Source organism: Buteo buteo, chromosome 8, assembly GCF_964188355.1.
Source record: "Buteo buteo chromosome 8, bButBut1.hap1.1, whole genome shotgun sequence".
NCBI classification, from domain to species: domain Eukaryota; kingdom Metazoa; phylum Chordata; class Aves; order Accipitriformes; family Accipitridae; genus Buteo; species Buteo buteo.
The window spans coordinates 12,699,582-12,715,083 of NC_134178.1; the positions used below are offsets into that span (position 1 = coordinate 12,699,582).

The 15,502-nt window shown below is 41.1% G+C and overlaps 1 protein-coding gene across 2 annotated transcripts; it reads left to right on the forward strand.

Moving 5' to 3' along the window:
- The first annotated feature begins 2,357 nt into the window (after positions 1-2,357).
- Positions 2,358-15,000, forward strand: TMPRSS2 (transmembrane serine protease 2). 2 transcript variants are annotated; one of them, XM_075034710.1, is made up of 12 exons: positions 2,358-2,640; positions 2,952-3,035; positions 4,478-4,597; positions 5,957-6,086; positions 7,730-7,840; positions 8,693-8,736; positions 9,458-9,632; positions 11,292-11,467; positions 12,472-12,567; positions 13,432-13,574; positions 14,133-14,285; positions 14,484-15,000. In XM_075034710.1, exons 3-12 carry the CDS (start codon positions 4,531-4,533, stop codon positions 14,493-14,495), a joined length of 1,107 nt encoding a protein of 368 aa, XP_074890811.1. In that variant the 5' UTR covers positions 2,358-2,640; positions 2,952-3,035; positions 4,478-4,530; the 3' UTR covers positions 14,496-15,000. The 2 variants fall into 2 exon arrangements, with proteins under 2 accessions (XP_074890811.1, XP_074890810.1); XM_075034709.1 differs by having other exon boundaries at positions 14,133-15,000.
- The last annotated feature ends 502 nt before the right edge of the window (positions 15,001-15,502 follow it).

Consider the following 15,502-nt stretch of genomic DNA (forward strand, 5'->3'; position numbering starts at 1 on the left):
CCAATTTGCAAAGCCTTTCAAATGGTAATGTAAAAAATATTTGGGTTTTTCTTTGGTCACAGTACCTGTTGGCTTACCTCAGAATCACCGCCTAGTATTCTTCTGTCTGCTATCACTAAACTTCCTAATCCTTTCCCCCCCCTACTTTTCAGAGAACAAGGAACAAAAGTATCTTCCTGTGACTTGTTACTTGTCCTTTAAGTCTGGGCAGAGCCACACTTCCCGACTCTGCTGTGAAGAGCTGGGTAAGAATGGATGCGACATAAGGCAGAAGTTGTGAAGCCTTAGTCACCAATCTGATGGACTTACTGTAAGTAGGAGTAAGACTTGTTTTTCAGCTGTCTGCCATGCAAATAAGGGTTCAACAGCGCATTATTTGCTTTTTTTCGCTAGCGCTAATAAGCAAATACCAGAATCAGCCTTCCTAAACTGTCAGGAAGTATCGGCATGCTCGAGGTGCCCAGCTGCTGTTAAAATCTGCTTCAAAGACATTTGCAGTTCAATTTTGGGTGAGATGACACCTTGGTACAGGTTCTAAAACATAACCTTATACTTCAGGCTGAATTATGCTGTGTCTTAATGCAACTGCTCTTTATAGTTGTGGCTTTCAACAGGGATCGTGGAGTGTGCCTGTGTGTTGGGGTACTGCTCTGCAAGTTGTTCTGGAGAAAGGTATTTCTCAGTGCATGACTGAGGCACTTGCTAGGCATTTTTTCATGTAGAGTAGCATTATGAGAGGACTCAATACATTAAATTATTTATTAAACTGATTGCTTGTGGAGGCGTATAACTGCCTATTCTGGAACTGTGGCAGCAAACATTTTGTATGTGTCTTTGCTAATCTGTAGTTTTACTTAAAGTTAATGTTTAACTTTAAAATAAACTGCTATATGCTTGAAACATTGTACGTAGCTCCTCTCTTTTACTCTATTTGTATTTGTGTAGCATAGTGTTTCCTTGTCATGCTTCTCTCCCTGGTTTTTGTGTGGTGTCTACAACACACAACCAAGAAAACTGTTTGCAACGCGGAAGAGTGAAAAAGATGTGACTTGTGGGGCTGCTAGCTGTGGCGTTATCAAATGAGTTAGTTGAATTTGTGTTTCCTGATGCTTTGTTCATGTTCTCGTTTCTGTGTCATAAACCTCAGAGCGATACATGAGTAAGCGTTGAGAGAGGCAGGAGGACCTGAACTTGGTACTGACACCGTGTGGGTTGTTGCCAGGATATTCTTTAACTCTCATTCTGTCAGCGAGAGTGAGCACTAACTTAATCTTCTCCGTTTGTGTGGCGCTCGTGTTAATGAATAGTTGCCACTGTATAATCCTTAAGGTTGTATTGAGAGGCTATTGAGATCCGATTTCATGCTGCACCTTAATTTGTATTCTCTCTTGAAATACTTCCGTATTTTTTTTTCCCCCAGATTGGCATTTTTCCAAAGGAAAAAACTGACAAGAAAGGTGGACAAAGCTTCTGGTTGTGATTGTTTTCTGTTTTGTTTTGGTTTTGTTTTAATATAGGTTCATGCTTTACTTCCAAACACTTGTATTGTTTTCGTACTGCTGACAAAGGAAAGATGACCTCTACCGTAGTAAGTAAACGAAATATTAAAAATATTTCTCTCTGATTTTTTTTTATGAGGTTTTTATTTCTTTACAAGTAACAGCCTATTGAATAATGTCCTGGTTAACAAGTGTTTTAAAATATGGAGTATTTGTTGTGTTTTCTTGTCTGCAAAAAGGGAAAAATATACTGTGAGGCAGGTATAAGAGGCTTGACTTAACTAGCATTTCAAGTGCTCAGATGCTCCTGGGAGATATTTATGCTTTTAAAGCTTATTTTGGAGGGGTAGAATGGAATGGCTTCTAACTAGTTTTTAAAGCTCTTCCAGGATAAATATTCCACAACCTGTTGTAGGCCAGTGTGTTTCAGAAATAGCTTAGGTGTACCTGGTGTTGTCATAGAACAAAATGGGGCAGTAAGTGTTTATCTGAGACCTGGACAACTGCACGCACAAAGGCTGTTACTTGTCAGCATTTCTTTCGATGATGGTACTGCCTAAAACCATCCTTGCTGCTCATTTCTACCCTGTCAGATGTTCCAGTGCAATGGTTTGTGTGGCCAGCTGGAGGGCTGGGCTCAATAATCCATCTTAGGTTGAGTTACTTTGGATCAGGAAACTGATCTCTTCATAGTCCTTCCAGCCTCACTCTGTTATTTTTATTATTCGAAGTGCAAGGTATTAGGCATGTACTGTAACTCTCTTTCTCTGTGTAAATTGGAGTCACTAGCATGTGTATGCATGCATGATGCATTTCTGCATTGGCAGAATTACTTAGTAGGGTTCTGAATGTAAATGACATCTGAAACTTATTTTGTCCTAATTGCAGTCTTGCCTCTTGTTTTTCATGTTCTCCTATTTCCATCCCCTCAACATTATTATTTAGGGTCCACCGCCATACTATGAAAATCATGGCTTTCAGTCAGAAAATGTCTATTCTGCTAGGCAGCCAGGAGGTGCTAACCCATATCCACAGTACTTCTCAACAAACGCTCCGTCAGTGCCAAGCTATGTCCCAAGGGTTGCTACCCATCAGTCAACTAGGCCAGTAGCACGTTCATCCAGGACAACATGTGCATCAAGTAAGTTTTGTAGGGATTTCTTCCAATTTTAGACTTAAGGTCTTCCAAAGTAAGACAACAAATAAAAGGGATCTTCCAACTCCTGTATTGAAGGAGCCACCTCCCCATGGATGAAGAAGTAATAGCTGGCTGGGATGCCAGTGTAACTGGACAGGAACCTGGGCAATTTGGAGGAAGGGTGGTGGAATGGAGAAAAGGCTGTCTGGCAAAAAATGTGTGGTTTTAATGTCAAGGAAGTAGATAGTGTTGGTGCCTGGAAATTACCTTATCTGTGAACCTAATTTCTCTTTTTCTCCTTGCTTTCATTTCAGGTATAAAGAAAACCATAGTCATTATATTATCCATTTTACTTGTCATTTGTTGTGCAATTGCTGCTTTCTTCATCTGGTATTTTGGTAAGATTTTTTTTTTTTATTTTATTCTGAAATAAAAGGTAATATTAAACTTTTAAAGTTAGAAATATACCTTCTTATCTTCCATTTTATGCTGAATTGAGGACAGGAAAGTCTTTGTTGTTTGTCTCCCAGGAGATGAACTAATATTGCTTCCTAATGGCTCAGTTTTGTTTGTGTTTTTATATTTTTTCCTTTTCTTTTTAATGAACAGTGCTGCTGTCACTTTCCTTTCCCTTCATCAAGTAAATATGTTTTTGACATAAGGGATGTCATCAGCTTTTTGACTCTTCTGCAGTGGCTTATTCTCTAGAAAGCTCCAATCTATCTGGCAAAAGCTGGTGCAGGACAACTGCACAGCACCATAGCTGTTAGTAAAGAGTAGTTTGACCTCCTGCAAGGGTTTTTGCACTGATGGATAGCTGGCACCTGACTGTGCATGGCCAACACGTTCTGTGGTGCATTTCATTTGGGAAGTCACTGCTGTGCATCCTCTCTGAAATGGAACCCTGTTCCAGATTTGAACTTCACTTAATTTCAAGTGAAGGATGGAGATTGAAGTAAATTTGTATACCTTAACTGCAAGAGTGTGAATGGTCAAGATATGTTTTATTTTGGTAAAATGGGATCTCTCTTGGAGCAGAAGTAATTCACATCCATTTATTTGTTTCTGTGAGGCTTTTGCTTTGAAATTGTGTTAATGTTGTGTGAGCCCAGCCTGTGTCTCACCACTGTAAGCCATACCACAGATGATATGTTTGCCTTGGAAGTCATCCGTTTGCCTTGGAAGTCATCCCCAACCGGGGTGACTGAGCTCTGAAGCTGGGCTAGAGCAATTCTGTTTGGCTTAGGTGAGGTTTGTCTTGTGCTATCTTAATTTTTCTTTCAATGAAAGCCACTTTTGAAAGGAAACTAAAAAACAATTTGCTGTGGTTTTAGGAGCCTCTGCTTTCTGTTCTGTGCAAGAAATGGAAGGGAGAGAAAAAGGGGTTCATTTAAAACTATTAGGATGACACTTTGTGTTCTTAAGGTTTTTTTTTTTTTACTCACTCTGATTTACACAGGGTGAATGTAATCTTGTTTTAAATGGCAGTGAAAGCAAAAGGATGTAATTGGAGTAACTGCTTTCTTCCTCCTTTTCTGTTTATAAGTCTTATGCTTTGTCAGTGTAAAGCTGACTCCTTTTAGACAACTTAATGGTGCTTACTTATTGGGGGAGGCAGTGGACAAAATCCAATCAGCTGTATCAGTGACTTAATCTGACAAGTGATGTAAAGGACAGAGCAATACATCTGTTGTGTCAGGGTAGGTCTCCTCCCATCTTTGAGTTTAAGAGCTCTTTCTGATGTTTTGCTCTATCAAAGTGGAATACTCCTTAAGATGAGAGTTGGCAGTAGCTAAGCTGATGTTCAGAACTTAATGCCTGTGTTGCTCTCTCCCCGCAGTAGAGAATCGTTGTCTCGGCTCCTTGATAGAGTGTGGAACTTCAGGAGTGTGCATGCCGCCCTCGCAGTGGTGTGATGGAGTGAGCCACTGCCCCAACGGGGAGGATGAAACCCGGTGTGGTGAGTGCCGGCAGTGAAGTGGGGGGACCTTCAGCCAACTGCAGGAGTTTTTTGAGCAGATTGCCTTGTCCAAAGCTTGCCTTAGTTAAAATAGAGCCGCTTCAGCCTATATCTCTAAAGGCTAGCATAAAACTCTAGCTATATGTAGAATTACATCTCTAAAATGGTTTAGGATGTTGGAGCGCTTTGAAGCCTGTACCTTGATAGTCAGTTTGTTTCCAGTCTGATTGAAAAGCTGAAACAACATGACTGACTCCAGGGTTTGAGCTGGCTTAACTTTGAATCAATTTTTAAAATATTACCTTTTAATTTGAACAGGCTTTGTGCAAAACTGAATGTAACATTGTCTCTGGAATGAATAGTCATCACTGACTTCTTAGTAGAACTTCAGGTGATAACATAAATTGGATGGTCTTCAGTCAGGCTTGTCTTTTTCCACATATTTTGCATTCCTTGTTCTCCCAATAATGCTTCAACTACTTCATAACTCCTTTGCGTGAGAAAGCCTAGTCTGATCAGCGTTTCCAACTGAAAAGTTGCCAAGGGAAGCCGTAGTGCAGAGCTGAAGGTGGAAACATCATGGATTTGTCCATTCTAAAGGCATGGGATCTTCTTTCTAACACCTGTGTTGTGACAGCGCCACCCTGGAAAATCTGTGCTCTTATTCTCTCTCTGGGAACTTTTATTCTGCACATGTCTCATGCAGGCTTAGCATTTACTGGCATATGCCCTAAAGCTGTTCCTCTCCATTTGGTTGCATAAAGGGTTTTTGGAGAAGCTTGTTCAATCTGTTCTTTTGTTTGAACTATTTTATATTAAATTCCTGTACAAATAAATACATAATGGGGCATGGAATGTCAGCGCTTATTGCTCCTTGTTACACTCTTGCTCTACAAGGGCTTCTCTGAGGAAATTTGGTGTATTAAGATATAAAATAAAATGTATTAAAATAGATGATATTTTCTTTATACACAATATATGATATATTAAGAAATATATGTCTGCATAGATAAAAGATAAGAAAAGATTGGCTATTGCAATCTTTCTCAGTGGTAGAATGTTAAAGAGAACATTGAGCATAAAAGCTGAAAACATGAATGCTATCTTGTGTACTTGCATTTTTAAACTGGTAGCTCCTTTAAATCGCCTTATACGAAAGAATTAAGACATTGTGATATTCCTGTCTGCTTGATATTTACTCAGAATTTGAGTAGAAGGCAGCATTAAATTAACACCAGTTTACACATACAGACAAATATTATGGGTAACAATACTTTTAGGTAGAGAAAGAGCAGTAATATAGCGTGTGGTGTTCTTGGTTTCTTTTTTTTTTTTTTCCCCTTCTTCCTTTTCTGGCAGTTAGACTTTTTGGACCAAACTTTATCCTGGAAGTTTATTCACCTGTCAGCAAATCCTGGTATCCTGTTTGTCAAGATGACTGGAATGACGATTATGGGAAGATTGCATGTAAAGACATGGGCTACAGTGTGTAAGTCTAACCTTTGTCGTACACTTGCACATACACAGAAAGGTTAAAATTTCCCTCTTGCTGTTTTTGAGAATGCATACCTGAAACAAAAAGCAGTTGGCAATCTAGTTCTTGTGAACCCACGTGGGTTTGATTTTAAGGGTGGTAGCTGTTACAGAATAAAAACGAAATGTTGCTCCAACAAGTAACAGGGTCTGGCACGCATGCAGTATTTACTCAGTGGGGTCACTTGTATCCAATACATTCACTTAAAACCATGTTCCAGAGCTCGCTTCAGATCATCTTAATTGCTCAATAACATCCAGTCTGACTTAATCTGTCATCACCAGTATTATACGGCAAGCCTTGGTCTTCTGAGGACACAAGTAACTCCAGCTCATGTGTGTCCTGGTTTCAGCTGGGATAGAATTAACTGTCTTCCTAGTAGCTGGTACAGTGCTATGTTTTGAGTTCAGTATGTGAAGAATGCTGATAACACTGATGTTTTCAGTTGTTGCTCAGTAGTGTTTAGACTATAGTCAAGGATTTTTCAGCTTCTCATGCCCAGCCAGGGCACCTGACCCAAACTGGCCAACAGTGTATTCCATACCATGTGACGTCCCATCTAGTTTAGGAACTAGGAAGGGGGGGGCAGGGATTTTGGCCGCTCGGGGACGGGCTGGGTGTCGGTCGGCGGGTGGTGAGCAATTGCCCTGCGCATCATTTGTACATTTCAATCCTTTTATTACTACTGCTGTCATTTTGTTAGTGTTATCATTATCATTATTAGTTTCTTCTTTTCTGTTCTATTAAACCGTTCTTATCTCAACCCAGGAGTTTTACTTCTTTTCCTGATTTTCTCCCCCATCCCACTGGGTGGGGGGGGAGTGAGTGAGCGGCTGCGTGGTGCTTAGTTGCTGGCTGGGGTTAAACCATGACAATGTGGAAGATTGCAATAAACATTTGTGGCCCTGAGTGCTGCTCACGTTCTCTCCATGTAATGCCGTAGCTTAAATTCCTCTGTGGTTGAAATACTTGATGTTGCCTCTCTTTGATACAGTTGGCAAATACTGTCTTCTGTTGTGCGTGGAGTAATGGAGTGAATTTATTGCTCAGGCAGGCAGAACTTCTGTGTGCCCATGCTATATCATGGTGTTCTGGATTCAGGTCTCTGAACCAGTAATGACCCTAGTAGTTCCAACTCCAGTAAGACAGCCCAGCAGCAACTACACAGAGCTGGTCCTCAGGTAGAAAGCCTGGCAGAACGGCAGCACTTGCTACCCCTCTCATAGTCCCACAGAAAAATGGCTGTCATGACTTATTGGACCTCAACTTTGCTATGCTGTGTAAATGTACCAGCAAAGGCATCTCTTCATCTTGCCCTGTTTCATGAGGCTGAAGATTCCTACTGTGCATGCGTATTAGATAAAAATATTATTTTAATCTAGTAACTGATGGGAAATGGAACTTGACAAATGTTTAAAGAATCTGTATCTCTGGCACTCTACTATACCACCGGGGTTCTGTGTTTAATAAAAAAAAAAAAAAAAAAAAAGCACGTTTTTAGTGTTGTTCATGTCAGAAGCTCTAGCTTGGCACAGTTTATTGTTACTTGTTTGAAAACTGAAACTACTGGGTTTCATAATGGACTTTCTGTTTTGCAGAGATACGTATTACTATAGTCGAGGAGTAGCAGCTGAAGTCAGCTTTAAAAGCTACATGAAGGTGAACACAAGTGCTGGGAATACAGACTTGTACAAAAAGCTGTATAGCAGGTATCTTTGTTTAATACAAACTTTATTCCTTTTATCAGGGGTCTTCCTCTCTGTTGTAAGAGGTGTACCTTCTGCCTGTAATGTAATGCAACACATCTTTCAATGGGGATTGTTAGAGAGGAAGAGACTTTGTTTTTAGCCTGATTGCAGCAACTGCTCTCCCTTCTATTTAAAAACACAGCTGGCATTTTTCCATCCTTCCTCTCCTCTTTTAAAAGAGGAGATGTCCCACCCTGTTCCCTCCGTGCTGTCTAGAAGGTTGCCATGTCAAAGATACTTTTCTAAGGCTCTTTGACCATCAGGAGAAGTTTCTGTATGGTGACAATAGCTACCAGCTGTAACACATTAACAGCAGCTGGTACAGCTTTTTTTTTTTTCAGTCACATGAACACACAGCATGCAAAATGGGTCTTTCACTGTGGAAAGTATCATTTTTTTATTCTCATTAAACAACTCTGAAGTGTCTAGTTTCTAAACCTGTAGACTGCTGTGCCTGCTAAGTTCCCATGGCTCCCTTGTTTAGGTTCTTCTACAACTACTTCATAAATCAGCCTAACGTTTTCTCATGCTGTTCTTCATCCTGCTCCTCAATAGGCTTACAAACCTTTTGTACTGGCAAGTGCAGTCTTCCACATGGCAGTTTTGGTGAATTCAAGAAATGGTGGAGGCCAGGTGGTTGCTGGTAGGGTAGCTGGAGAGATTGAAGAAAGGAGGGAACCCTCAGCAGGAAGATGAGGGTGAAGGCAGGGCACAAAGCTGGAAAGGGTAGGAAGCAGCTGGAAGGTGAACTTTGCCTACCACTTGCTTCATTGTGTGCCTAAAATCCCGTCTTTTTTTTTATTTCTATTGCAGTGATTCCTGTGCATCAGGAAATGTGGTTTCTCTGCGCTGCATAGGTAAGTGACTTTGTTTCTCAAACTTCTGCTTGTTCATGCTTTGAAATGCTCTGGCCAGGAAATCCTTTTGAATCTGCAGAAATAATTGCCCTTGTTTGATGGGCAGATGATTTAACTCCGGTTCCCAAGTTTCAAACAGTGCAGTTTAAGGAGCAGGGTGGGAGAGGAGACAAGGAGGATGTTGGATCCCCAGTTGCTTTTGTCTTTGCTGCCACCAGTTCCTTTAAATGACTTGCCTGCGGTGAAGCTCTGAAGCCCTCACCTGGCAGCCGTGGTGGGATGTTGGTGGTGCATCTGCTCTCCAACACACGGCCATCAGGTGGGGAGGGCATTCTTGATGGCCATGAGGCGACTCCTGGCTGTTGTCTGTTTTGTTCCATGGCCCAAAGGTGTGTGTCTGTCCGGCTCGCCAGAGATGCTTGAATACCATAGTCAAAGGTGTCATGAACCACCGGTTTATGGTTTGTGGTGAACCGAGGGCAGCAGCTACCAAATACTCATCTTGACGTTTGCAATGGGAATGGGATCTAGGCTATGGGACACTTGGGGTCTCGGTGTCCAGGGCAGGGGCCGGAGCTGCGGTGTATCGAACACCAGCAGTGCAGAGGTCAGACGTGGTCTGCGCTCCCCTCTGCTCGTGAAGCCTGAGCTGCAGAAGCCATCTTCCAGACCAGCTCCCTCTTTAACTAATGCCTCTGTGTGTGTGTAACTGACTCCTTAGAGTGCGGCATGTCCATTAAAAGCATGAACATTATGAACAGAATCGTGGGTGGCAGCGGGGCGGTGCTGGGGCAGTGGCCGTGGCAGGTCAGCCTCCATGTGCAAGGCACCCACGTCTGTGGGGGCTCCATCATCACCCGCCAGTGGATAGTGACGGCGGCACACTGCGTGGAAGGGTGAGTCTTGTTCACCTCTCGAGTGGCAGTTTTTCTTGCTTCAGGCTGAAACGCACTAATTTACTTAAATCTCCCAACATTCTGCTTTAAAACTGAATTAAATACCATTCCTCCCCCTGCCTTGAATGCAGGTGTTATGTGCAGTGTTTTGTTTATGTAGCAGTATGGTTTTCAAGTGTTAAGGGAAAATTTGTTCTGGAGAAGACTGGCTGCAGATCATCTGTCTGCCTTCTACAGGAAGAAAATCTTATTTTACTTGTTAAAGGTGGAGATTAAATTGAATGGTGGTGCTGGGCACAGATACCCACACAACTTCAGAGGTAAACTCAAGGCACCAAACATAATGCCCAACAGTGCAATGTTTTCATGAAGATGTTGAGTTACACTGTGAGGAAAAACAAAGAAAAGGAAAAAAAGGAAAAAAAAAACCAAACCCAAACCAAATGCTCAAATATCACACAACTGTAGATATGATCAATTTGAAGATGCCTGTACCATTTATTTCCTCGTATCTTCATGCCACGGGGTAATAAAGCCCAAGTCATTATTAAATGTAGATTTATACCTATCCAAGGAGCACTTTATATAGGCATCAACAAGAAAAATAGCTAGTGCTTTGTACATTTTTAACCTATAAAGAAGAGTTGAGGGTGTTGTGGTACATTGTGTACAGTGGTAGAATATGTTTAAAAGGTGGCTGCTTCTGTTGGAGGGAAAACCCACTAAGCAAAAACATTTTAATGGTTAGTTGGCTGCATCACATTTTGAGGCTAAGCCAAGGAAAAATAGATTTGTCCTTAACCTTGAGAAAGGAACACAAGTGTTTATTTTTATGCGATGATCTTATCCCTCCTTTGTTTTCTGATTTCAGCTCGGTAGTATGCAAAAGCTTTAGGAATGGCAACCAAGCTGTAGCTGGCACAAAACTGGTTTTCAGTCGTGTGGGTGGTTTGTGGTTTGGTTTTTTTTTTTGTGGTTTTGTCTTTGGGTGGTTTTCTTTTGTTTTGTTTTGGAGGGGGGATGACTTACAAGCACTACTGCCTTGGCAGTTCTCATGGAGGGAGTTTTAACACTTGTGGGAAGTTTTCTACTGAGCATTTGGAAACTGTGCTGAAGCACAAGAAACTACTTAAATTACATGCTAGTGAGAATGCATAACATTTAAAAAAACCCCACCAAAACCAAACAAGAAAACCCCTGGCATTTTCAAGATAGTGAAATTCCTTCACTAGATCATGTTTTTACTAATTCTGGCTTCTGCTGCCTGTGCATGCTTTGGATAGTACACGCAAGTGATACCACTGACATGTGAGACCTCGGAAATAACTGCTTGATCCCTCAGCCATGGAAATCAATAGACTTCAGTGTTGCAGTCTCAGACTATAATTTGCTGTGTTGAGTGACTAAGGGGATAGACAGTGATACTTAACCCATTTCAAAGATTTTTTTTGGGATATTTATGAAATTAGAGTGAAGCTTTCCCAAAGTTAGATGTCTTGCAATTTGTTTACCTTGTTCTTCAGAAATGGTAGTCAAATGCATGCACATTCTTGGTCGTGCATGCGTTTGACTACCGTTTCTGAAGACAATTTTTTGAAGGTAATAATCTGTGACTCGTTACCAGAGAAGCAAACCTTCTAACCTTTCTTTTTTCTGTAGACGATTTTCTGACCCGTACAGCTGGAGGGTTTATGCTGGGATTCTGAATCAGGATGAGATGCTCTTAAGAAATGGGTACAGAGTGCAACAGATCATTTCCCATCCAGATTATGATACAGATTCTAAAGACAATGATGTTGCCCTTATGAAGTTAGAGACACCGCTGAGTTTTACTGGTATGTATTCTGCTCTTCTTAAGGCAAAAATCCAATGGCAATGAGCACATCTTCTAAAACTTCTGAACTTTATCAAGAAATCCTTGTAGGTACTTGCAGGAAGAACACAAAATGTGGGTAGACGCACCTTAGAGACAGGGTGGAGGTAGAGGGCACATCCTCTGATTTTCTAAGTAGGATTTGTTTAAATCTAGTGCATGGTAAGGGAGTTTGGGCTCATCTCAATAATGTACTTTTAGCCCAGAATGCTGCGTGGTGCTTAAGTATTGCCAGTCCTATATGTGCAGACTCAGGATGTAGTGGTGGAGTGGCTGACTAAACCCTAAACCAAGTTACATCAAATAACAGTTGGAACCCCCCCCCCACAACCCCAAACCCAAACGTTACAAGAAGTTCCTTTCTTAAAAGTAGATGTAGGTTGTTTGTAAGGAAGCAGTAAAAAACAGAGGACAAACCATTATTTAAACTTGAAGTGCTTTTTGTGTACAGGTCCTTTATATTTAAGTGCATCAGTTTAAAGCTACTAGAAGTAACCTGGAGGGGCTCTTCTGCTGCTGAGAGCAGGGAGATTGTCTGTTTACCAGGTTTTTGTTTCACACTTCTTGTATATAGGCATTGAATCCTGCTTGCATTGTGATTATTTTCAGCAGGGTTTTGCAAAGAGAATGTGGAGAGGTAGTTGTCAGAAGTTTTTCTTTGTCCTCTACTGATCTGAGGAGCTGGTGTTAATTGTTCTAGTTAGCCTGATGAGCTAGTACCGTTAACTATGCTTGTTCCTCATTCTGAGGTGAAGATTAGGTAGCCATCTGGAAAGGGCAGGTGGTAAGCTTTCTGCTGCTGCCTGCATCACACAGTGTTGCTTATCTGCAAGTGTGTAAAGTTGAGAGAAAATGCATGGCGTGTATGTATTTAAATGGTGGTCATACCTAGGTATTTCATATGCATTTATTTTGAATTATGTCTGGACATCTGGGATTACAGATGTTACTGTGTTTGTTTTGTAGATACTGTACGGCCAGTCTGTCTGCCTAATCCAGGAATGATGTTCCAGCCTGATCAGCAGTGCTGGATATCTGGCTGGGGAGCAGAGTACCAAGGAGGTAAAGAGTGGCTCTGGAATATTTTGGGCTTCTACATAAACCAGTCCTCTTCAGCCTACAAATAACCTTTGCATGGGCTGATTGGGCAGTTTGAGCCGGATCTGTTGATATGCTATTTTTTCACCCATTTTACAGTCCCTAATATTTATACAGGGCATTCTGTCTGAAAGCAAGCTGTGATGTGTTGCATTCAGCAGACTGCAAAGGAGCCTCAAATCAGTACTGGGGGCCAGAAATATTCAGAGGAAACAATTCTGTGCCCCTGCTAGCAGGGCCACCTCTCCTGTAACAAGGGTAGCTCTATGCCAAGCCAGTCCTCTGTGGACATGGGAAAGGGCAGGAGCCTGTCCTTTCCACCCCCTCAAGCTAGAAGAACACCTTGCAAGTAAATTTGTAAGTGAAAAGGAAAGGGAGGAAAGGTTTCTTTCTGTATGAGAAGGTCCTGGGCGGGGAGGGGGGTGCTGGAGAAGCTGGACCCTGGATATGGCAATTGCTGGCAGCTTGTGCTGGACCATGAAACTGTGGGGAGGTCCTCTTTGCCTCTTGCAGACTTCATGTGCTTTTAAGAGGCCTGTGGATAACACAGTTGATTTAGGGCTGGAGTAGAGAGATAGGTGCCATGTTCTCTTGCTTTACAGTACACTGACAGTAAAGCAGGGTAACTCACTGACCTCTTGGAAGGGAGTTTTAATGTCACAGTTGTTTCTGTGCGATGGACCGTACATCTTAAGTGTCCATCCTGATGTTTCTAGTAAGTTTATTTCATCTTGAACAGTGCTAGCTGCTGGGATTTGTAATAGCAACGTAATAGGATGCTTGTTCTAATTTTGTCTCTGTGTGGTTTTGTGTATGTTTCAATTTTAGGTAAAACTTCAAATAACTTGAATTATGCTATGGTGCCCTTAATAGAACATTCTAGGTGTAATTCTGTCTATATCTATAATGGTATGATTTTGCCTACAATGATCTGTGCTGGATATCTAGCAGGAGGAATTGATTCCTGTCAGGTAATTATTCTTAATTAACACCTAATAATGATCTGATTATTTTTATGGTCTTACTAGTAGACTTTTAAAATCATTAATTACAAACAGATCCTATGCAAAAAGAAAATAAAAAGATGAGTAACATTTTGGTTGGGCTTCTAGTTCCTTTTGTGGTGCATCCCTTCAAAAGCGAGAGCTTTTGTTTCATCTTCTGAATGGCTTCCAGTGCCCGAGTTCTCGCTAAATACCCAGAGAGGGTGAGGCAGTCCTTTTTAATGCTTCAGGGATGTTTTGTTAACTGGCACTTGAAAGTGAAGGAATGCTCTTCATGATCATGGCATCATGCCTGTGAACAAGAGTCAATAATGCATATCTCATTTAGTGGTTTGGGCAAACAATTTTCATCCCTATTGCAAGCAGTCATCATTTAATACTGTAATTGCCATCGCATTTTGGTTTAGTGATTGCCTTAAAACAGTAGTTAGCTTTTTTTGAAACTTAGCCTATATTCCTGAAGTGAAATGGATTGTGTATTTCCTGGTGGCCAGGTCACTAATAATATGCTTGTATTTTGTGCAGGGTGACAGTGGAGGTCCACTAGTAACTAACAAAAACTCCGTGTGGTGGCTGGTTGGAGATACCAGCTGGGGAACTGGCTGTGCTAGTCGCAATAGACCTGGAGTGTATGGGAATATGACTGTGTTTACAGATTGGATTTATAAAAATATGCAGGTAAAATATTTGGGTGTTTTTAATAATTTTAAATGTCCAAAATCTGAAACTTTATTTTATTTATAAAAATAAATAAATGTCACTTGTCTGCTAATGAAGCTATTCTGTTGAGAAGCATCCAGGTAATTGATAAGATAGTCTGTCAGCCTGTCAGCAGAACTTGAACCTTTGTTTTTTGTTTTGTTTTTTTTTAAACAGGCAAACAGATGACAATGCTGTCTGTCCTTCTTGCTGATCGATGTTTCTGAGAACAAGAATAAATGAAGCCATGGGTGCCTGGGATATTTATTCACTTTGCAAATGATTTTTTTTTTTTCTCTTTGAATTTTCTCTTTAAAAATAACATGAAGGATTGCACACTCGGTTCTGTGCTGGCTACAGTGACTGACCTTAATCAGTGAAGGATTATCACAATAAGCACCTTTCTTCTTGTTGTGGTGCCTGGCAGAAAGTTGTTCTGTCAACTGCTTGCTGAAATGTCTCTCTTTAGTTGAGTAACTTTCACTTGGTAATCAGGTACAGGCTTATAATGACAATTTTAATCACAATTTAATTTAAGATTTTCGTAGCAGGATGCTGAGACAGTTGGTTTAGTAGTGTTTTAAATTAAATGTTAAGTAATGTGAACACTGAATCTCTGAGCTGCTGGTTGGCAATTTAAAAAGAAATGAATGTTTTTTGGTACATATGAAGGGAAGTTTTCATGCACTACGGTAGAGGCACAGAAAAAAAAATACTGTATATTCAGGTAGTTAAAAATCCTCAGGATCTTGACACAGCCGTCATCCAAGTCAGATTGATTGAAGTGAGACCAGTCTGTCTGAAGTAATTAAAAGTGCTGTTCTGCCTTAAGCTGCTCTGAACCCGAAAAGGGTAAGACGTGCCATCACTCTAGATGTAGGCTACGGAGAGGGATGCTCCGGAGCTGCCGCAGGAAGCGGGTGAGTTAAGTGTCCGATGGCGAGGTCCCTGGCTGCGCACATCAAGGTCGGCTCTTGAACTCTCCCTGCTGTGAAAGGCAAAAGGCAAAGTTTTTCAGTAAGGCTGTGTTGCAAATGATAGACCTCTGATTGCAGACACACGTACAGAGGCTGGACGTTTTATACAAAGAAACACAAATCTGTGTTTCTGTGTAACCAGATGAACTACCTCATTTATTAAATTTGGCTTTTAATTCCTTAGCGCTCTCCTTATGTATCTGCATGTATGTTTTTAGC

Bases quoted from the DNA above. Each gene is read 5' to 3' on its own strand.
- TMPRSS2 (XM_075034709.1), top strand. From the start codon at position 4,531: ATGCCGCCCTCGCAGTGGTGTGATGGAGTGAGCCACTGCCCCAACGGG. The intron at 4,598-5,956 runs GTGAGTGCCGGC...CTTTTCTGGCAG, and splicing joins GGAGGATGAAACCCGGTGTG to TTAGACTTTTTGGACCAAAC. The intron at 12,568-13,431 runs GTAAAGAGTGGC...TTTCAATTTTAG, and splicing joins GGGAGCAGAGTACCAAGGAG to GTAAAACTTCAAATAACTTG.